Source organism: Leucopleurus acutus, assembly GCF_964270905.1.
Source record: "Leucopleurus acutus genome assembly, chromosome: 17".
NCBI lineage: Eukaryota > Metazoa > Chordata > Mammalia > Artiodactyla > Delphinidae > Leucopleurus > Leucopleurus acutus.
In genome coordinates this window covers 47,488,537-47,513,294 of record NC_139159.1, presented here as the reverse complement: position 1 = coordinate 47,513,294, position 24,758 = coordinate 47,488,537, and the positions used below count along the sequence as shown (strand labels likewise).

At 35.7% G+C, this 24,758-nt stretch overlaps 1 protein-coding gene across 1 annotated transcript in view; it reads right to left on the bottom strand.

Moving 5' to 3' along the window:
* The window catches only part of SPAG1 (sperm associated antigen 1), a 106,023-nt gene that overhangs the window by 77,551 nt on the left and 3,714 nt on the right, over positions 1–24,758 (bottom strand). Inside the window, exons 4-8 of the mRNA XM_082859139.1 lie at positions 9,466–9,591; positions 5,484–5,548; positions 4,872–4,981; positions 4,165–4,270; positions 1,000–1,130 (exon numbers count right to left, since the gene is read on the bottom strand). Coding sequence (XP_082715265.1) covers positions 1,000–1,130; positions 4,165–4,270; positions 4,872–4,981; positions 5,484–5,548; positions 9,466–9,591 — 538 coding nt within the window. The remainder of the gene's footprint in view (positions 1–999; positions 1,131–4,164; positions 4,271–4,871; positions 4,982–5,483; positions 5,549–9,465; positions 9,592–24,758) is intronic.

Below are 24,758 nucleotides of genomic sequence, written 5' to 3'. Positions count from 1 at the left end.
TAGGCATGTGAAGAAAAATTAAGTGGTTATATTTATCTGAATCCGTAAGTATTTAAAGAAATAGAATGAGTCTGTTATAATTTATGCCACTTCCTTTTGGAATGACTCCCTGATAACAGAAAAGGAGAGTGGAGTCTGACTTGCATACTTCAGGCTCGGACCACAGCAAGGTGGTGCAGTCACTGAGACAGGAAATCAGAACAGAGGACAGGTGTTGGTGGAAAGACGTAGTCAGTTTTAGACACATTTAATTTAAAATGTCTATGGACATCTAGGTGGAAAAGCCCACAAAGCAGCTGGTAGAAAGTTCTAGAGCTCTGGTGTGGACTTATTGTATTATATTAATACATATTTTTAAATCTATATTAAATTATACTTAAATTTATTTTTGAATAAAAAGATACAGTTCAATAAGCCAGTCACAAAAAGATAAATACTGTATGATTTCATTCATATGACATACCTAAAATAATAAAATCACAGAGACAGAAAGTAGACTGGTGGTTGCCAGAGGCTGGGGTGGGTGGAGAGAATAGAGAGTTGCGGTTTAATGGGTGCACTTTCAGATTTAAAAAGTTCTGGAGATGGATGGTAGTGATGACTGCACAACAATATGAATGTACTTAATACCACCGAACTATTCACTTAAAAATGATTAAGGTGGTAAATTTTATGTTATGTCAATTTTACCACAATAAAAAGAAAATTGAAAGAAAAAAACACAAACCACAATTCAAATGCAAGCATGAGATATTTCTTTTAAAACACATGTACACTTTATTCAATCAGTCATCTGGGATTATTAGCTACTTCAATGCAAATAATTAGGAACTTAAATTCCAAGTTAAACTTGTAATTAAAAGTAACTTGAGGAAGGTAATGATTCACATATAGAAATCTGAGTTTATCTGAAATATTTTTAGTGTAAATATAAGTGTCTACAAATGGTCTTTAACAGATCCTGTTGCAAATTTAAAGGTATTCTATAAACACTTTTACCCTTTAAGTTCCCAGGTTCTAACTCCAAGACCTTTTCACAATCCTGAAAAGCACTATTCCAGTTCTGTAATTTGAGTTCTGCTTGAGCACGATTGTTATAGGCTGCTACCGTGGGAAGCACTGATATGCTCCTGTAAAAGAAACACTTAATGGCAACAAGCAGATGACAGGAAAACATAAGATAGAGAAACTCATCTAAAGTTGTAAGTAAAACAATCACAGCTCGTGTTATGGGTGCAATTGTGTCCCCGCAAATTCGTATGTTGAAATCCTAACCCCCAGCACCTCAGAATGTAACTATACTTGGAGATAGTCTTTAAAGAGATAATTAAGTTAACGTGAGGTCATGAGGGTGTTCCCTAATCCAATATGACTGGTGTCATTATAAGAAGACGAGATTAGGACACAGACATGCACAGAGGAAAGCTCACTTGAAGACACAGAGAGAAGATGGCCATCTACAAGCCAAGGAGAGAGGCATCAGAAGAAACCAACCCTACAGACACTTTGATCTCAGACTTCTAACCTCCAGAGCTGTGAGAAAATACATTTCTGTTGTTTAAGCCACTCAGTCTGTGACAGTTTGTATGGCAGCTCTAGCAAACGAATATGGCTTGCATCATCAAAAATAATAACATACAATTCTATAAACATATTAAATCAATGTTTGGACAGAAGCTTAAATATCCAGTTAAGAGATTTAAAGTTGACTCCGGCTTTAGAAGTGACATGATCACTTAAATACCCACAGATCTCTTAAAAACCCAGTTTAGTTAACATCAAATATCAAATACATATTTTTTTACGCTTTAGGGACAAGTTTCTAGTACAAAAAAAAAGGAGCAACCAACCACAACTAATATCCTTTATTAAGTTGTTATTGTGTTAACAGATACAAATTAGTCTGTAATCTAAAAGTAAATTTAAATCTAAGGAAATGATAATTTTATCAAAGGAATTTAATTGAAGGAAACAAGAGAGTAGTAGTAATTGAAGAATACAGACCTTAAGAGAGTAAATTTTGCTACATTAAGGGTATGAATGCAAAATAATTAATGAAAAGAATTTAAAACCTACCTGGCTGTTGCTTAAAAAACTGATTTGGAATGCTGTAAAATAATGTATTCCTAGATATAGGAAACATAAGGGTATTGGTGCACTAAATTTTCTAAATCCAGAAAAAAAAGGGGAAAGTCACAAAAAGTGTCAATTTACTAAGATCATTAAAGATGAATATAAAGAAATTACACAGTTGGGTAGAGACCAAACATGGAAAATACATGTAAGAATAAATAACACGAGTACCTGACACTAAGCACTTCCCACATGCCAGGCACTAAACAGTCAACTCATTTAATCCTCATTATAATCCACGGAGGAGGCATTACTGCTCTTACGATTTTACAGATGAAAAAATAGATGTAACGGAAAGGTTAAGTAACATGCCCAAGGCCACAAGCTTGGAAATGGTAGAGTCAGGATTTAAATCCCAACTGTCTACTCCAGCACCTGTTCTCTTTACCATCGTGTTACCCTGCCTTTCAGCATGTTGTTTTATTTAATCCTCACAGCTGCTCTGAGGTAGGCACTGTTATAGTCTCATCGCATTGAGAAGACTGAGGTAAGAGAGGTGAAGAATCTACCCAAGGCCAGAAAAGTGGCAATTTGAGTTCCCTTAACCATTGCAATATGCTGCTTTAATTCTGCACCTCTGTGATTTCTTCAAAGAGGAAGACAAGAAAAAGTTTGTTCCCTGTAATAGGCAAGAGATTCTCCACTGGTGGAAATCTACAAAAAGACAAACAAAATTCCAGAGCTGACATCCACCTGCCTGAACAGGGGAGGCTGTACTGAATGAATGATACCTCAATATCCTCTTTACTTTGTATGTTCACTTAAACAGTTGAGCAAACTTCTTTACAGACACCAACAACATTAAAAAAAAATTTTCTTTCCAAAGGTGGAAGCAAGATCGTACAGAGTTTAGCTCTAAGATAGCATTAGTGGTTGTATAAGCACAGTTTGTCTCTAACAATATTTTAGGAAATTAGTTTACTTTTCATAGACTGTAAGAGCTTCATAAGTTCATGCAAGCGTACAATGAACATCTACTATGAACCAGGTACTCTGCTGGGTATTAGGGATACAATGATATTAAAAAAATGAGAAGTGGGCTTTATTCTTACAGAGCTTACAGTCCAGTTAGTGCCAAATCACACACACTTGAATTGTACCTCCAACAAAGTAGAGTTAAGATTACTATACGGGTATGTAAATTGGGGGGGGGTTTAAACTGAGTAGGGTGGAGGTTTAACCTAGTCTGAAAAGTAAAGGCAGACTTCCCCAAAGAAGTGAGACATGGGCTGAGATCTGAAGAATAAGTCAGAATTAACTAAATCATGAGAAGAGGGTAAAGTATGCTAGATGGAGGACCCAGCATATGCAAAGGCCCTGTGGTGGGAGGTAGCACCATAAGTACTAGGATCCAGGCAGTCTGACTATAGAACCTGAGTTCTTAACCTCTATGCTACATGAACTTTCTGTCGAGTTCCATTCAGACAGCTTCTATTTTCTCTGTAAAACAGTAAAGTTAGAACCTCTGTCAAAAGTGGGGATGAAGTGGGAGCTTGGAGGTTTAAGGAAATTATTGAGAAAACAAGGCAAACGCAAGTGAATTTATGATAAATCACAAGTACAATATCTTAAGTGGTTCTGACACTGATTATTTAGCTTACTTACATCATTTCAACAATTAAATTTAAACATTATCATTTTTTTAAATGGCAAGTTTTGCGCTTTCCTGATGGTGCAGTGGTTAAGAATCCGCCTGCCAATGCAGGGGACATGGGTTCGAGCCCTGATCCAGGAAGATCCCACATGCCGCAGAGCAACTAAACCTGTGCGCCACAACTACTGAGCCTGCTCTCTAGAGCCCTCAAGCCACAACTACTGAAGCCCGTGTGCCTAGAGACCGTGCTCCACAATGAGAGAAGCCACTGCAATGAGAAGCCCGTGCACCACAACGAAGAGTAGGCCCCACTTGCCACAACTAGAGAAAGCCTGCACACAGCAATGAAGACCCAACACAGCCAAAAAAATAAAATAAATTAAAACATAAATAAACAAATAAATGGCAAATATAAACCACAACGAAAATCTGCTCACCGAGTATAATACATCACAGCCTCTTCATAATCTCCTGCATTAAAAGCTTCATTACCTTTCTCCTTTTCATGAATAGCAAGAAAATCCTTTTCCTTCTCAGTTAGACCTAGAAATAAATGTTACCTGCTATAAGTAAAAACATAACTTAGTATAACTTTAACAAATTTAAATCCAAGAATGCTTATTTTAACAGAAGCAGAAAATTATAAAATAAATAAAAGAAGATAAAAGTTTCCTAAGTTTAGAGATATTTCTTTTCTTTTTTTTAATTTATCAGAATTTTTGAAGGTTTAGATTTTTTGAATAATTGTTTTGTTTTACTTTAATGGTACTATACACCTGTGGACTTCAAGTGAAAACAACCTGCTCCATCTTTTTGTTTTGAGGCAAAAAGAAGAAAATTTGAGGGATTTGGAGGAAAAAAGTGATTTGAAAAAGGGAATGAAAAATGAATTACAGTAAAAAAATAGGTTTACATATATATTTTTAAGTCTTACTAAATTTAAATATCGTAACTCTTACTCATAAAATTAAGAAGTTAAAGGATAGAATGGAATTTGTTAGAGGTGGTAAGCTCTAGGAGAAAATCCACAAACTTTTCATGGAAATCTGCAGCACTTAAAAGAGAATGTCTTTGGGTCAACAGCTTTTATTGTATTTCAAAAAATTTAGAGACTACTAAATTATTCTTATTTTCCCCCAATTACCTGCTGTATCTAGTCTCGTCTCAATTTTAGACAAATGCAACTTGTTGTTTACTACAGTTTTTTCTTTGTAATCTTCATCAATTTTCGCACATTCCTTTTCCACGTCAAATCTTAAATGAAAGAATAATAAAACTAGAAAAAAAAGCTCAATACAAACAAGAGAGTAAAATTTATTATTGATATTCTTGTATTTGTATCACCGTGCCTTTAGAAATAATATTCCAAAAATATATGATAGGTTTGTATTAGAAGTCATCTCTATTCTTTCCTAGAAAACATGGAATTTAGTGAGAACTTAAATATTAATCAGACGTAAACAGTGTGGAACTTTGGTATTAAAATTGTGACCAATTTCTCTTAATTTAAAAATTTGTTATTGTTTATTTTGGATGGCTATAAGTATTACATTAGTTATTTTTGGTTACCCTTATAAATAAAAGGATGCAATAGTTTTTTATTTAATGAAAAAACAAAATCAAGAGTGCTTAATCCAAATACTCTTAGTACTCTACTGACATAACGATATTTGATATGTTCAGGTCTAAAACAATAAAGAATTTATTACAGTATTTTATGGTAGAGAATTTTTATATACAGAATTATAAAACATACTTATCCCACTCTGCATAATCCCTCGGAATTTTCTTTTTAGCTGGTCTACTTTTAGAATTTTTTTCCTGAAAGAAAAAATTATATTTTATGAGATATTTAATATAAGATTAGCAGATTTTCCTATAAATGTGTAGTACTGGATTAAGGTACACAAATTGAATGGGTAAGAAAAATAGGTACCCTTGACGTTACAACAACTCCAGTATTATAATTTTTTTAACATAATAATATACAGCAGGTTAAAAAGTAATTTTAAATTTGTAGTTAATTATGAGAGTGATGGGCAGGACTTTAGGTACATATATAAAATTTTAAAACTTTTATGTGTGAAATGTGATTATTATTGATTTTTCTTATAATAGAAAAGTACTAAACTATCATTCATTCTTTTAAAACCTAGGCATTGAAGAAATAAGAATAACTACTTTGCTGTGTTAGACAGAGCTGTTTTGCTTGCAATGACAGACACCCAACTTGAACTAATTTTAGTTAAAAAGAATAAATTATTGGCTTATGTAACCAAACTGATGAAAGGGCAGGGGTATTTCTGGATAAAGGGTTCATACACCCTCTTTCTACAGCTCTCCCTCTCTCCCCTTTTCTCCTTCTCTCCCCCAGAAGTCTCTGCTTCTCTCTCCCTGATTTTGTTTTCCCTGCTGTCTGCTTGCTTTTTCTATGTAGTTGCAAATGTGGCCACACACAGTCTGGGATTATAACCTCACAGGCCTCCCAATCAGAAAAGAAAAGGAGAGTGACTCTTCTCTCCATCTTTAGTTAGAGAAATCCCAGGGAAGGACTCTGATTGGCTAGCTTCAGTTATGGGCCCATCACTGACCAAGCACTAGCTTGGTGCTACTAAGTGGCTCAACCCAGGTCACATGTCCACTGCAAGCACCTTGAAGGGAATGGGAGGAAAGCAAACAACAGCTCACAAATAGTTTCTTAAATGATTTCTTAAAAGTCATAATTTGAAACCATTTGAATGGGTCATTTATACAAGCACGATTTTGTACCATTGGTCATTAGGAGTTACACAGATCTTCCAAATATTCCTACATTTCATTATACAATTAAAAAATCATATCTGTTAAAATCCTCATGGAGTTCACCGACAGGCACATGCAAAGATGCTCAACATCACTAATCGTCAGGGAAATGCAAATTAAAACCAGGAGATATCACCTCACACCTGTCAGAATGGCTATCATCAAAAAGACCATAAATAACAAATATTAGAGAGGATGTGAAGAAAAGGGAATCCTTGTACACTGTTGGTGCATCCACTGTGGAAAACAGTATGGCAGTTTCTCAAAAAACTAAAAATAGAACTACCCTACGATCAAGCAATTCCACTCCAGAGTATATATTTGAATAAAATGCAAACACTAATTCAAAGAGATGCATGCACCCCCATGTACACAGCAGCATTATTTACAATTGCCAAGATCTGGAAGCAACTTAAGTGTCTATCAACAGATGAATGGATAAAGAAGAAGTAGTGTATACAAACATAAAAAAGAATGAAATTTTACCATTTGCAACAACATGGATGGACTTGGAGGGTATTATGCTAGGTGAAATAAGTCAGACAGAGAAAGACAAATACTATATGATATCACTTATATGTGGAATCTAAAAACTAAACTAGTGAATATAACAAAAAGGAAACAGACTCATAGATACAGAGAACAAACTAGTGGTTACCAATGGGGAGAGGGGAGGGGGAGGGGCAAAACCAGAGTAGGAGATTAAGAGGTACAAAGTATTATGTATAAAATAAATTAGCTACAAGGATATACTGTACAACACAGCGAATATGGCCAATATTTTATAATAACTATAGATGGAGTATAACCTTTAAAAACTGTGAATCACTGTTATAACACCTGTAACTTGTATAATATTGTACATCAACTATATCTCAATTGTTTAAAAGTAAAAAAAAAAAAAAACAAAAAACCTCATGGAGCTCATCATAAAAGTCACTAAGCGTCTCCCTTAAGGGGAAATTTTTTTTGTCACAAGTAGGTATTTGAGAGCCCCCAATAATATGAAATACTCCTGAATTCTACCTGAAAGCTCAGGTTTTAGCACTGGCAGCAAATACTGTTCATTGATTTCTTTGAAGTGATAGACCACTGCACTATTTCCAAGAAAATGTCTGCCAAAAACTCAACTCTGAATAACTATAGCTTGTCTGTCAGTCATTTCTTCAAGTAAAAATTGTTCCAGGAAAGAGTTGCTAATTCGGCTGGCGGTCAATCACACAAGTGCTTTTTCTTATGATAACCATCATATTTCATTTCACAGTGAAGTGCCTTCTGTGTACTCCTCATTTTGTCACACAGAATATTTTTTTAACATCTTTATTGAAGTATAGTTGCTTTACAATGGTGTGTTAGTTTCTGCTGTATAACAAAGTGAAGGGGCTATACATATATCCCCGTATCTCCTCCCTCTTGCGACTCCCTCCCACCCCTCTAGGTGGACACAAAGCACGGAGCTGATCTCCCTGTGCTATGTGGCTGCTTCCCACTAGCTATCTATTTTACATTTGGTACACACAGAATGTTAAAAAGATATGTCCTCAAGATTCAAGATTTAATGACAAAAAAAGTTTTATTGTTTCATCAAAGACACTTTTAAGTTAAATTGGAATTTTTTACTATGAGTGCACAGCAGTGGAGAAAACAATGACCACTAGTCCAGTTGGTGCCACTGCCTTGATTCATGGTAAGGCACCAGCAGGTTTACCCTCAGTGCAAATGTCAACCGAGTGAAAGAGACAAAAGCATCAGCATTATTTTTTAAAATAACATTGACTTTCTGGATCCCCTAGAAGGATCTCTGGGACAATCAGCATCCACGGGCCATACTTTGAGAACCACTATACTACTAGTCTGTCTATTCCTACTGGACTATAAGCTCTTTGAGGACAGAGACCAAATGTTTTTTGTTGTTATAGTTTCAGGACACAGACTTAACACATAACGAGTGTTCAATAAATACGAATTCACTGATTACAGACAGTAGTATCCTTCCTATACTTACTTACTTTGTACCTCAGTTACCTGAGTAATTCCTAATGAGTAAACGACCCAGGAAGGTAAATTACCAAGGAGCAGAGTGATGAAAAGGCTATGAATGTTTTTCAAATAAAACTGGGGACTCAAAGAAGAGACGAGAAAAACAAGAATGACTCAACCCGAAATGAAGAGACTTAGGTAAGCATCCTCTTAAAGATGATAGGAATAAAAGAAAAAAAAAAAAGAGGGCAGAGGGAATGGAATGTGTGATCCAAGTGAAAGCCCACTGGAGACAAGGGCTGGGTTCTAATAATATCAGGGTCAGGTGGATGCCAAGAAGCTCAATTTTAACTTGAAGTTAAGTGAACCTGGAACTCCAACAGGCCCCTTCTCTATGGAAGCCATGGGTTACCAAGGAGAGATCTGCATGGCAAAATAGGGACCAATCTCAGAGGAATAAAAATGAGGGGCTGGAGATGGGGGGAGAAATGCACTAAACAGAGAAATGACATCTATAACTGCTTGAAATCCATGTTTAATGGGTTAAACAGATTAATTCATCTGTTTAACGCTTTAAATCATACTTAATTGTGTAATAAACTACTCCCTCTATACCTCTATTGGATACATGAAATTACTCCCTGAAACTCTTACACACTGAATTGGATCTTAAGTACTCATCAAAACTTGTCAGAGTAGAAGAGACAGAACAGCAAAAGAAAAAATGAGGAAGGTGGTAAACCCCAGATGCAAGCCTTCAAATGAAAATACTGTTTGATTCTGATCTCCAGGTGAGGCCTACTCCAGAAGGTGATGACACACGATCACCTGAAAAAAAATCCCCAGCTGCCTACAGGACATCACACTTCGGCTACACTGATTAAACCAAGATAATGTTCTTAATAAACAACAACTTTCTCCCCCTACCACTCACACCCCACACCAAAAAGGCCTACCTTGGCAACATGAAAATGGCTGGTTGAACCACGAACTGGAGGCAAATTATCTTCCATTGCTGGAAATGTTTCATTTTCTTGAAAGTGTATTTTATCATCTTCTTTTTTAATTTCTGATACCCAACTCTAAGAAGAAGAGAGGAAAAAAGAAGGTAAATATACAGTTTGAAATAATTAACCAGGCATTAGAAAGGACTGTACATCATCATAGTTTACTGTGGGTCAATTTTTAGGTGACAATTTGATCATGCCATTTTCCCTACCTGAAATGCCCTTCTTACCCTCTCGTTTTTTTTTCAACTGTAGGAAAATATACAATAACATAAAATGTATCATCTTAACTATTTTTAAGTGTATAGTTCAGTATTGTTCAGTATATTCATTGGTGCCCTTCCTACATTCATTGGTGCCCTTCCTACTTTATTTATCTTACAAGATCTTTTTCATCATCCCTTCCAGCAAGCTTTCTCTGAACTTCCTGGTTGGGCTAAAAGTGTTCCTCCTCTGTGTTTAGCATAGATTTTAAATCCTCTATTTATTGTTTGTCCCTCTTACCACACTGTAAGTTCCTTGAGGGCAGAGCCTATGTCTTAATATCAAGAACCTTAGCACATCAGCTGCAACTTAACATACAGATTAGATTGACCCAGTCTCCAACTCTAGCAGTTTGACAAAAGGAACATGCTCCTTTCTGTAGATAAATATTAATTACTTCAGATTCCACTGATTTTTTTTTATATACAGTGGTCAGTATAAAATATACAAATAATAAGACAAAGAAGCAGAAAAACATTACCCACAGTCAACAGAAACAGACTCATAGAGTGGACGGATGTTGGAAGTAACACATAGGGACTTAAAAACAGCTACAGTAAATATGTGAGGAGGGTGGACAACATGCATGAACAATTGAGAACTTTGGGAGAAGAATGGAAACTTTAAAAAGATTTAATGGAAATCCTGAAAATGAAAAACTCAGTATCCAAAATGCATCTATTTGATTAACAGTAGAATGGACACAGGGAAAACGTGGACAAAAAGAGAATCAGTAATGTTATAACAGATGTGAACATTAACCAACTTGACCTAATCAATATTAAAAACTTCTATGTTATTTTCAAGACCACATGGAACATAGGCCAAAAAAAGTCTCAATAAATTTGATAGGGGTGAAATTATACAAAGTATGGTATCTGACCACAACAGACCTAAACTAGAATTCAGTAATAATAAGTATTTAAATTATCCCCAAGTAATTGGAAATTAAACAATACACTTATAAAGAGATCATGGGTTAAAAAAGGAAATCAGATGGGAAATTGGAAAATAATTTGAACTAAGTGATAATGAAAACATGACATATAATTTGTAGGATTCAGATAAAGTATTAGAGAGAAATATACAACTTTAAACAAGAAGAAAGGCTTAAGATCCAATTATTTAAGCTTCTACCTTAAAAAACTAATGAAGAGAGAGAAAACACATTAAAGCCAAAGTAGGTAGAAGGAAATAAAAATATTAAAAAATAAAAGTAGGAATCTGTAAAACAGATAATAGAAAAATAAAGAAAATCAACATTCAAAACTAGTTTTTTTGTTTTGTTTTGTTTTTGTTTTTTTTTTTGTGGTAAGTGGGCCTCTCACTGTTGTGGCCTCTCCCGTTGTGGAGCACAGGCTCCGGACGTGCAGGCCCAGCGGCCATGGCTCACAGGCCCAGCTGCTCCGCGGCATGTGGGATCTTCCTGGACCGGGGCACGAACCCATGTCCCCTGCATCGGCAGGTGGACTCTCAACCACTGCGCCACCAGGGAAGCCCAAAACTAGTTTTTCTGGAAATAAATTAATACAACTGACAAACACTTAGCAAGACTAGTCAAAAGAAAGTGAAAGGAAAAAATACAAATTACTAGTATCAGGGATAAAAGAGATACGTCACTAATAATTCTACAGATATTAAAAAAAACAAGGGGATGTTTTAGACAAATTTATACCAATAACTTTGCAAGTTAGATAAAATAAACAAATTCCCTGAAAAACTTAACTTAGATACAAGAAAAGGTGAAGTACTTAAACAAAAAACACAAAAAGACCCAGCACAGTGTCTGGCATATACTAGGTTCACAATAATGTTTATTAAACTGAATCGTCACAGAGGCCAGAAAAACTGAGTAAGATATTTCCTTATTATCTGTGAAATTCTATTATTTATTATTCAGCAGATATATAGTGAGGGTCTAATATTTGTCAGACACTCTTCAAACAGGGGCTAGGATAAACTATATTAACTGTCCTACCCATATAGGAAGCAGGGAGGATGAAAAGGAGGCAAACAGGAGAAACAGGAAGAGAAAAAGAAAAACAAGGGAAAAAGTATGAAGGAAAGGAGATGAGAAGGAAACTAACTTAAGAATTGACCGAGAAAGAACAAACAGGCCCTGCAATTAAAATGGCTGTTTACCCCTCAGAAAATAAAGCCAAAGAACGCTGGACAAAAACTGCTATTTTAACCTGTAGATTAATTACCAAATTTTCAAACTCAAGTCAATAAAATGACAAAATGAGAAAGCTGAAAGTTTTTGAAAATTAGCATTCTGAGTTAGAGAATACACATAACTCAAAATTGTTTTCAAGTGTATGATTTACCTCAGAAGAAAATACGCTGAATAAAATAAAGTAAAACCAAAATATTTGTTTTCCCAGAGTCTGTTTAAAAATATATATATTTCTTAAGCAAAATGAAGCCACAAAGGAACTATGAGACGATATAGGTAAATATGTATCTGGTGGAGACAGAGTCTTCCTAAGTATAAAACAAATGTAAAGATCATAAAGGATAAAATCAAGAGGTGTGGTTACATAAAAATAAATAAGTAAACATCACACACAAAACTTACAAGGCAAATTAAAAAATTGAGGGAAAAATTAAATATGTAGGAAAGAACTCTTACAAATAAATAAGAAACATATCAATAGAAAAGTCAATACAGGAGCTTCTGGCTCTGACAAAGTAACAGGGACTAGATTTACCCTCCTGCCTAAACTTTAGAAAACCCGATATATGAAACAATAGTTTTCAGACACTGGACAACAGGTAGCACAGGACAATAATTCTTGAAAGAAGGAAAACAAATGAGGTAAACCCTACATTTGCTCCAAACTGACTGCCTAGTGTTTCCAGGCTACAGCATAGGGAAAGGAAACAGTCTTAGGTCTCAATGAATTTTGAAGAACGGAGGTCAGACTTTGGGGAGACTGAGGAGGCAAGACTTCTGAGAGGAGAGAGCTGGACAGAGAGAAAGCTCTGAAGATAACCCGAATAGCCCTGAGTCTACTAAAGAAACTGAATTAATAGTTAAAACCTTACCAATAAAGAAAACTTGAGGGCCAGATGGCATCAATGGTAAATTCTAGAAAACATTTAAGGAAGAAATAATATCAATTATACACAAGCTTTTCTAAGAAACAGTAGAAGAGAGAATACTTTCCAACTCACTCTGAGGTCAACAGTACCCTGCTAAGAAACTAGACAATGACATTACAAGAAAACTACAGGCCAATATCTCTCATGATCCATAGACACAAAATGTCCTTGACAAAATTTTAGCAATCCAATCCATATGAAAAAGATACATCATGATGAGTAGGGTTTATCCTGGAATGCAAGGTTACTATAACACTCAAAAACAGTGTACATAAATTACCTTATTAACAGACTACTAAGAAAACCATATGTTCATCTCAATAAATGCAGGAAAAGCATTTCACAAAATTCAATATCCATTCATGATAAAAATTCTCCATCCATCAAACATGGAACAGAAGGGAACTTCCTCAACCTGGTATAGGACATCTATACAAATCTAAAAGTAACATAATGAAAGGCTGGATGATTTCACCTAAGATTGGGAACAAGACAAAGATATCTGCTCTCATTTCAACATTGTACTATAGGTCCAAGCCAATGGAATAAGGCAAGTAAAAGGAATAAAAGGCAGCCAGTATGGAAAAGAAGAAAATCTTTCAATATTCACAGATGCCATAATCTTCCATAAAGAAAATCCAAGGAATCTACAAAAAAAGCTACTAGAACGAATGTGTTAGTTTGAATTAAACAAGACACAGGATACACAGTCAATATAAAAAGGCCAATTTTAGATAACTATAAGCCTGCAATGTACAAGTAGAAATTAAAATTAAAATTCTACTGATATGAGGTATCTAGATTAGTCAAACTCAAAGAACCAGAAAGTAGAATGGTCAATAGATGCAGAAAAAGCTTTTGATAAAATTCAACATCCATTTATGATAAAAAACTCTCCAGAAAATGGGCAAAGAGGGAACATACTTCCACATAACAAAGGCCATAAATGACAAACTCACAGCTAACATCATACTCAATGGTGAAAAGGAAGAAGAAAAGGATGTCCAATCTCGCCGCTTTTATTCAACAAAGTTTTTGAAGTCCTAGCCACAGCAATCAGAGAAGAAAAAGAAATAAAAGGCATCCAAACTGGAAAAGAAGTTGTTAAACTGTCACAATTTGCAGATGACATGATACTTATTATACATAGAAGATCCTAAAGATGCTACCAGAAAACTTAAAGCTCATCGATGAATTTGGTAAAGTCGCAGGATACAAACTTAACACACAGAAATCTGTTGCATTTCTATACATTAACAACAAAAGATCAGAAAGAAAAATTAAGGAAACAATCCCATTTATCATCACATAAAAAAGAATAAAATACCTAGGAATAAACCTACCCAAGGAGGCAAATGCTCTGTACTCCAAAATCTATACGAGGCTGATGAAAGAAATCGATGATGACACAAAGAGATGGAAAGATATACCATGTTCATGGATTAGAAGAATCAATATTGTCAAAATGACTATATTACCCAAGGCAATTTACACATTCAATGCAATCCCTATCAAATTACCGATGGCATTTTTCACAGAACTAGAACAAAAAATTTTACATTTGTATGGAAACACAAAAGACCCCAAAGAGCCAAAAGCAATCTTGAGAAAGAAAAATGAAGCTGGAGGAATCAGGCTTCCTGACTTCAGACTATGCTATAAAGCTACAATAATCAAAACAGTATAGTACTGGCACAAAAAACAGAAATATAGATCAATGGAACAGGATAGACAGCCGAGAAATAAACCCATACACCTATGGTCATTAATCTATGACAAAGGAGGCAAGAATACACAACGGAGAAAAGACAGACTCTTCAATAAGTGGTGCTGGGAAAACTGGACAGCCACATGTAAAAGAATGAAATTAGAACATTCTCTCCCACCACATACAAAAATAAATTAAAGGGCTTCCCTGGTGGCGCAGTGGTTGAGAGTCCACCTGCCAATGCAGGGAACATGGATGGGTTCGTGCTGCCCCGGTCCGGGAAGATCCCACATGCCGTGGAGTGGCTGGGCCCGTGAGCTATGGCCGCTGAGCCTGTGCGTCTGGAGCCTGTGCTCCGCAACGGGAGAGGCCACAACAGTGAGAGGCCCGCGTACCACAAAAAAAAAAATAAATAAATAAATAAAAATAGATTTAAGACTGGATACTTTAAAACTCCTAGAGGAAAACATAGGCAGAACACTCTTTGACATAAATTGCAGCAATATCTTTTTAGACCCATCTCCTAGAATAATGGAAATAAAGACAAAAATAAACAAATGGTACCTAATTAAACTTAAAAGCTTTTGCACAGCAAAGGAAACCACAAACAAAACGAAAGGACAACCTACAGAATAGGAGAAAATATTTGCAAATGATGCAAATGACAAAAGATTAATCTCCAAAATATACAAACAGCTAATACAGTTTCATATATATATATATACATATATATATATATATATATATATATATATATATATAAATCAAAAAAATGGGCAGAAGATCTAAAGAGACATTTCTCCAAAGAAGACATACAGAAGGCCAAAAGGCACATGAAAAGATGCTCAACGTCACTAATTATTAGAGAAATGCAAATCAAAACTACAATGAAGTATCACCTCACGTTTGTCAGAATGGCCATCGTCAAAAAGTCTACAAATAATAAATGTTGGAGAGGGTGTGGAGAAAAAGGAACTCTCCTACACTGTTGGTGAGAATGTAAATTGGTGCAGCCACTATGGAGAACAGTATAGAGGTTCCTTATAAAACTAAAAATAGAGTTACCATATGATACTGCAATCCCACTCCTGAGCATACATCTGGATAAAACTGAAATTGGAAAAGATATATGCACCCCAATGTTCATTGCAGCACTGTTTACAATAGCCAAGACATGCAAGCAACCTAAATGTCTATCAACAGGTGAATGGATAAGGAAGATGTGGTATATTTATTCAGCAGAATATTACTCAGCCATAAAAAAGAATGAAATGATGCCATCTACAGCAACATGAATGGACTAGAGATGATTATACTAAGTGAAAAGCCAGACAGAGAAAGACAAACATCATATGATATTGTTTTATACGGAATCCAAAAAAAAATGATCTAAATGAACTTATAAACAAAACAGAAATAGGCCCACAGACATAGAAAACAAACTTACGGTTATCAAAAGGGAAGGGGGGGAGGGATAAATTAGGAGTTTGGCATTAATATATATATACTACTATATATAAAATAATCAACAAGGACCTACTGTGTAGCACAGGGAACTATACTCAATATTTTGTAATAACCTATAAGGGAAAAGAATCAGAAAAAAGATAGATATATATGTATGTATAACTGAATCACTGTGCAGTACACCTGATGCTGACACAACATTGTAAATCAACCATACTGCAATAAAAAAATAAAAAAGAATGTAAACGGATCAAAAAATAAATAAAACAGAAAGTAGAATGGTGATTGCCAGGGGCTGGTGGTGGGGGTGGGATTGGAGAGTTGTTATTTAATGGGTAGAGAACTTCAGTTTTGGAAGATGAAAAAGTTTTTGAGATTGGTTGCACAACAATATGAATATACTTAACACTAATGAACTGTACACTTAAAAATGGTTAAGATAGGGGCTTCCCTGGTGGTGCAGTGGTTGAGAGTCCGCCTGCCGATGCAGGGGACACAGGTTCGTGCCCTGGTCCGGGAACATCCCACATGCCGTGGAGCAGCTAGGCCTGTGAGACATGGCCGCTGAGCCTGCGCACCCAGAGCCTGTACTCCACAACGGGAGAGTCACAACAGGGAGAGGCCCGCGTACCACAAAAAAAAAAAAATGGTTAAGATAATAAATTTTATATAAACCAATAAAATTTCATAACTGAAGTGACTAAGAATGAGCAAAAAAATTTAAATTAAAACATTAACTTTTACAGTAGCATAAAATATATTAGATACTTAGAAATAAATTTCATTAAAAATAAGAAGTATACACTGAAAACTATGAGACACTGCTTCATTAAAGATCTATATGAACAGAAAAAATATATGTTCATGGATCAGAAATCTCAATGTTGTTAAGATATCAATTCCTCCAAAATTGATCCACAAATTCAACACAATCCCAACTCAAATACAAGCAAGCTATTTTGTAGAAATTGGCAAGCAGCTCCCACAGGGACCCGGCCTGAGGAGCAGAGGCGCTTCGAGACTAGGGCGGCGCGAAAGCCGTGTGGAGGAAAGGCTCTTGGTGCTCCAGTCAGGAGTCAGTGCTGTGCCTCTGAGGTGGGAGAGCCAACTTCAGGACACTGGTCAACAAGAGACCTCCCAGCTCCACATAATATCAAACGGCGAAAATCTCCCAGAGATCTCCATCTCAATGCCAGGACCCAACTTCACTCAACGACCAGCAAGCTACAGTGCTGGACACCCTATGCCAAACGACTAGCAAAAGAGGAACACAACCCCACCCATTAGCAGAGAGGCTGTCTAAAATCATAATAAGTCCACAGACACCCCAAAACACACCACCAGATGTGGACCTACCCACCAGAAAGACAAGATACAGCCTCATCCACCAGAACACAGGCACTAGTCCCCACCACCAGGAAGCCTACACAACACACTGAACCAACCTTAGCCACTGGGGACAGACACCAAAAACAACGGGAACGACGAACCTGCAGCCTGCAAAAAGGAGACCCCAAACACAGTAAGATAAGCAAAATGAGAAGACAGAAAAACTCACCACAAATGAAGGAGCAAGATAAAAACCCACCACACCTAACAAATAAAAGGAAATAGGCAGTCTACCTGAAAAAGAATTCAGAATAATGATAGTAAAGATGATCCAAAATCTTGGAAACAGAATAGACAAAATGCAAGAAACATTTAACAAGGACCTAGAAGAACTAAAGATGAAACAAACAACAATGAACAACACAATAAATGAAATGAAAAATACTCTAGATGGGATCAATAGCAGAATAACTGAGACAGAAGATAGGATAAGTGACCTGGAAGATAAAATAGTGGAAATAACTACTGCAAAGCAGAATAAAGAAAGCAGAATAAAAAGAACTCAGGACCGTCTCAGAGACCTCTGGGACAACATTAAACGCACCGACATTCGAATTATAGGGGTTCCAGAAGAAGAAGAGAAAAAGAAAGGGACTGAGAAAAATATTTGAAGAGATTATAGTTGAAAACTTCCCTAATAGGGGAAAGGAAATAGTTAATCAAGTCCAGGAAGCACAGAGAGTCCCATACAGGATAAATCCAAGGAGAAATACGCCAAGACACATATTAATCAAACTGTCAAAAATTAAATACAAAGAACGCATATTAAAAGCAGCAAGGGAAAAACAACAAATAACACACAAGGGAATCCCCATAAAGTTAACAGCTGATCTTTCAGCAGAAACTCTGCAAGCCAGAGGGAGTGGCAGGACATATCTAAAGTGATGAAAGGGAAAAACCTGCAACCAAGATTACTCTACCCAGCAAGGATCTCATTCAGATTTGATGGAGAAATTAAAACCTTTACAGACAAGCAAAAGTTGAGAGAGTTCAGCACCACCAAACCAGCTTTGCAACAAATGCTAAAGGAACTTCTCTAGGCAAGAAACACAAGAGAAGGAAAAGACTTACAATAACGAACGCAAAACAATTTAGAAAATGGGAATAGGAACATACATATCGATAATTACCTTAAATGTAAATGGACTAAATGCTCCCACCAAAAGACACAGATTGGCTGAATGGATACAAAAACAAGACCCATATATATGCTGTCTACAAGAGATCCACTTCAGACCTAGAGACACATACAGACTGAAAGTAAGGGGATGGGAAAAGATATTCCATGCAAATGGAAACCAAAAGAAAGCTGGAGTAGCAATTTCATATCAGACAAAATAGACTTTAAAATAAAGACTATTACAAGGGACAAAAAAGAACACTACATAATGATCAAGGGATCGATCCAAGAAGATATAACAATTGTAAATATTTAGGCACCCAACATAGGAGCACCTCAATACATAAGGCAAATGCTAACAGCCATAAAAGGGGAAATCGACAGTAACACATTCATAGAAGGGGATTTTAACAACCCACTTTCACCAATGAACAGATCATCCAAAATGAAAATAAATAAGGAAACACAAGCTTTAAATGATACATTAAACAAGATGGCCTTAATTGATATTTATAGGACACTACAACCAAAAAAAACAGAATACACATTTTTCTCAAGTGCTCATGGAACATTCTCCAGGATAGATCGTATCTTGGGTCACAAATGAAGTCTTGGTTATTTTAAGAAAATTAATATGGTATCAAGTATCTTTTGCGACCACAACACTGTGAGACTAGATATCAATTACAGGAAAAGATCTGTAAAAAATACAAACACATGGAGGCTAAACAATACACTACTTAATAACGAAGTGATCACTGAAGAAATCAAAGAGGAAATCAAAAATACCTAGAAACAAATGACAATGGAGACACAATGACCCAAAACCTACGGGAAGCAGCAAAAGCAGTTCTAAGAGGGAAGTTTATAGCAATACAAGCCCACCTTAAGAAACAGGAAACATCTCGAATAAACAACCTAACCTTGCACCTAAAGCAACTAGAGAAAGAAGAACAAAAAAACCCCAAAGTTAGCAGAAGGAAAGAAATCATAAAAATCAGATCAGAAATAAATGAAAAAGAAATGAAGGAAATGATAGCAAAGATCACTAAAACCTGGTTCTTTGAGAAGATAAACAAAATTGATAAACCATTAGCCAAACTCATCAAAGAAAAAAGGGAGAAGATTCAAATCAATAGAATTAGAAATGAAAAAGGAGAAGTAACAACTGACACTGCAGAAATACAAAGGACCATGAGAGATTACTACAAGCAACTCTATGCCAATAAAATGGACAACCTGGAAGAAATGGACAAATTCTTAGAAATGCACAACCTGCCAAGACTGAATCAGGAAGAAATAGAAAATATGAACAGACCAATCACAAGCACTGTAATTGAAACTGTGATTAAAAATCTTCCAACAAACAAAAGCCCAGGACCACATGGCTTCACAGGTGAATTCTATCAAACATTTAGAGAAGAGCTAACACCTATCCTTCTCAAACTCTTCCAAAATATAGCAGAGGGAGGAACACTCCCAAATTCATTCTACGAGGCCACCATCACCTTGATACCAAAACCAGACAAGGATGTCACAAAGAAAGAAAACTACAGGCCAATATCACTGATGAACATAGATGCAAAAATCCTCAACAAAATACTAGCAAACAGAATCCACAGCACATTAAAAGGATCATACACCATGATCAAGTGGGTTTTACTCCAGGAATGCAAGGATTCTTCAATATACACAAATCAATCAATGTGATAAACCATATTAACACACTGAAGGAGAAAAACCATATGATCATCTCAATAGATGCAGAGAAAGCTTTTGACAAAATTCAACACCCATTTATGATAAAAACCCTGCAGAAAGTAGGCATAGAGGGAACTTTCCTCAATATGATAAAGGCCATATATGACAAACCCACAGCCAACATCATCCTCAATGGTGAAAAACTGAAAGCATTTCCACTAAGATCAGGAACAAGACAAGGTTGCCCACTCTCACCACTCTTATTCAACATAGTTTGGGAAGTTTTAGCCACAGCAATCAGAGAAGAAAAGGAAATAAAAGGAATCCAAATCGGAAAAGAAGAAGTAAAGCTGTCACTGTTTGCAGATGACATGATACTATACATAGAGAATCCTAAAGATGCTACCAAAAAACTACTAGAGTTAATCAATGAATTTGGTAAAGTTGCAGGATATAAAATTAATGCACAGAAATCTCTGGCATTTCTATACATTAATGATGAAAAATCTGAAAGTGAAATCAAGAAAACACTCCCATTTACCACTGCAAGAAAAAGAATAAAATACCTAGGAATAAACCTACCCAAGGAGACAAAAGACCTGTATGCAGAAAACTATAAGACACTGATGAAAGAAATTAAAGATGATACAGATGGAGAGATATACCATGTTCTTGGATTGGAAGAATCAACATTGTGAAAATGACTCTACTACCCAATGCAATCTACAGATTCAATGCAATCCCTATCAAACTACCACTGGCATTTTTCACAGAACTAGAAAAAAAATTTTCACAATTTGTATGGAAACACAAAAGACCCCAAATAGCCAAAGCAATCTTGAGAACAAAAAACTGGAGCTGGAGGAATCAGGCTCCCTGACTTCAGACTATACTACAAAGCTACAGTAATCAAGACAGTATGGTACTGGCACAAAAGCAGAAAGATAGATCAATGGAACAGGATAGAAAGCTCAGAGATAAACCCACGCACATATGGTCACCTTATCTTTGATAAAGGAGGCAGGAATGTACAGTGGAGAAAGGACAGCCTCTTCAGTAAGTGGTGCTGCGAAAACTGGACAGGTACATGTAAAAGTATGAGATTAGATCACTCCCTAACACCATACACAAAAATAAGCTCAAAATGGATTAAAGACCTTAATATATGACCAGAAACTATCAAACTCTTAGAGGAAAACATAGGCAGAACACTCTATGACATAAATCACAGCAAGATCCTTTCTGACCCACGTCCTAGAGAAATGGAAATAAAAGCAAAAATAAACAAATGGGACCTAATGAAACTTCAAAGATTTTGCACAGCAAAGGAAACCATAAACAAGACCAAAAGACAACCCTCAGAATGGGAGAAAATATTTGCAAATGAAGCAACTGACAAAGGATTAATCTCCAAAATTTACAAGCAGCTCATGCAGCTCAATAACAAAAAAACAAACAACCCAATCCAAAAATGGGCAGAAGACCTAAACAGACATTTCTCCAAAGAAGATATACAGACTGCCAACAAACACATGAAAGAATGCTCAACATCATTAATCATTAGAGTAATGTAAATGAAAACTACAATGAGATATCATCTTACACCAGTCAGAATGGCCATCATCAAAAAATCTAGAAACAATAAATGCTGGAGAGGGTGTGGAGAAAAGGGAACACTCTTGCACTGCTGGTGGGAATGTGAATTGGTACAGCCACTATGGAGAACAGTATGGAGGTTCCTTAAGAAACTACAAATAGAACTAACATATGACCCAGCAATCCCACTACTGGGCATATACCCTGAGAAAACCATAATTCAAAAAGAGTCATGTACCAAAATGCTCATTGCAGCTCTATTTACAATAGCCCAGAGATGGAAACAACCTAAGTGCCCATCTTTGGATGAATGGATAAAGGAGATGTGGCACATATATACAATGGAGTATTACTCAGCAATAAAGAGAAATGAAATTGAGCTATTTGTAATGAGGTGGATAGACCTAGAGTCTGTCATACAGAGTGAAGTAAGTCAGAAAGAGAAAGACAAATACCGTTCGCTAACACATATATATGAAATTTAAGAAAAAAAAAATGTCATGAAGAACCGAGGGGTAAGACAGGAATAAAGACACAGACCTACTAGAGAACGGACTTGAGGATATGGGGAGGGGGAGGGGTGAGCTGTGACAAAGCGAGAGAGAGGCATGGACATATATACACTACCAAACGTAAGGTAGATAGCTAGTGGGAAGCAGCTGCATAGCACAGGGAGATCAGCTCGGTGCTTTGTGACCGCCTGGATGGGTGGGATAGGGAGTGTGGGAGGGAGGGAGATGCAAGAGGGAAGAGATATGGGAACATATGTATACGTATAACTGATTCACTTTGTAATAAAGCAGAAACTAACACACCACTGTAAAGCAATTTTACCCCAATAAAGAGGTTAAAAAAAAAATAAGAGAGAGAGAGAAATTCGCGAGCAAAGGACCTGGAACACCCAAAACAGCTCTGAAAATGAAGAACAGAGTTGGAGGACTTGCACTATCTGATTTCAAGACTTAGTGCATATATGGGAAAAGAATCTGAAAAAGAATATATATAAAAATGTATAACTGAATCACTTTGCTGTACACCTGAAACTAACACAACACTGTAAATCAACTATACTCCAATATGTTGATAAAATTAAAATTAAAAAATAGACTTACTGTAATGAAGACAATGGAGTACTGGTGTAAAGACACACATTTAGATTGATGAACAGAATAGAGAGAGTTCAGAAATAGACTTAAACATACATGGTCAGTTGATTTTTGATAATGGTACCAAGAATTTCAATGAGGAAAGAATAATCTTTCATTAAATGACAAGTGAACTTTTGGATATCCATATTAGTATGTACAAATATATGTATGTGTATGTATGTATATATTTGTGTGTGTCTAAAAAATGAAACAGATCTTAGACATATATCTAAGAGCTAAAACTATAAACTTTCTAGAAGAATCATAGGAGAAAATTTAGGGATCTTGAATTAGACAAAGATTTCTTAATAGGACACAAAAGCACAAACTATAAAAAGAAAAATCGGTTTCATCAAAAGTAAAAACTTTTGCTCTTTCAAAGGTACTGTTAAAAAAATGAAAAGGCAAGCCACACAATATCAGAAAATATTTGCAAAGATGTATCTTTGTGTGTAAAATACATGAAAGACGTGTATTTTACAACTCAATAAGAACACAAAAAATCTATTTCTTTTATGGGCAAAGGATTTAAAGACACTCTACAAAAGAAGATATATGGATGACAAATAAGGACATGAAAAGCCATTCAACATCATTAGTTATTAGAGAAACGCAAATGAAAACCACCATGAGATACCACTATATACCTAATAGAATAGCTAAAATTAACAAAACTGACAATACTAAGTATGGACCACAATATAGAGCAACTGGAACTTTTATCCATTATTGGCAGGATTGATTGCCACTTTGGAAAACATTTTGGCATTTGTTCATCAATGGGTAAATGGTTAAACTGTGAGATATCCATACAATTCACTACTACTCAGCAATTAAAAGGAATGAACTGTGGACACATGCAACAACATAGATGAATCTCAAAAGCATCATGCTAAGTGAAAGAACCCAGACATGAAAGAAGATATACTATATAATTATATTTATATGAAAGTCTAGGAAAGGCAAATCTATAATGATAGGAAGCAGTTCAGCAGTTGCCCGGAGCCAGGGTATGGAGTCAGCACTGACTGCAAAGGGGCAAAACAAAACTTTTAGGGATAATGGAAATATTCCACAGCAAATGCAGTTTGTCAAAACTCAGTGAAATTACCATAAAATCGCTAATTTTTAAAAAATTGAAGTATAGTTAATATACAATATTATGTTAGTTTCAGGTATACAACATAGTGATTAAATATTTTTATAGATTATACTCCATTTAAAGTTATTACAAAAGAATTGCTCTGTTTCCCTGTGCTGTACACCCTTGTTGCTTATTTATTTTATACACAGTAGTTTGTATCTCTTAATCCCTTACCCCTATCCTGCCCCTCCTTCCTCCCTCTCCCCACTGGTAACCACTATTTTGTTCTCTATGTCTGTGAGTCTGTTTCTGCTTTGCTGCATACATTTGTTTGTTTTATAAAATAGCTAATTTTTATTGAATGTGAATAATAACAATAAAGCTGATTAAAAGAAATCAGTAAAGACACATACAGGTCATTAACAAAATATGAAATTCAAGTGACAGATTTTTAAAAATTTAACGATACTAGTAAACAAACAATACACTATGTACTATCATTTTTTAACTGTTTAATTGACTTTAAAATGTAAAGAATGATTACAGTTTCCAGTGAAGAGTACCTGAAGTGAGCATTCTTACACACTGCTGGTGGGAGAGTACAAAGGTACAACTTCCTGAGAACACAGAAATGTGTTTCAACAGCCTTAAAAATATTTA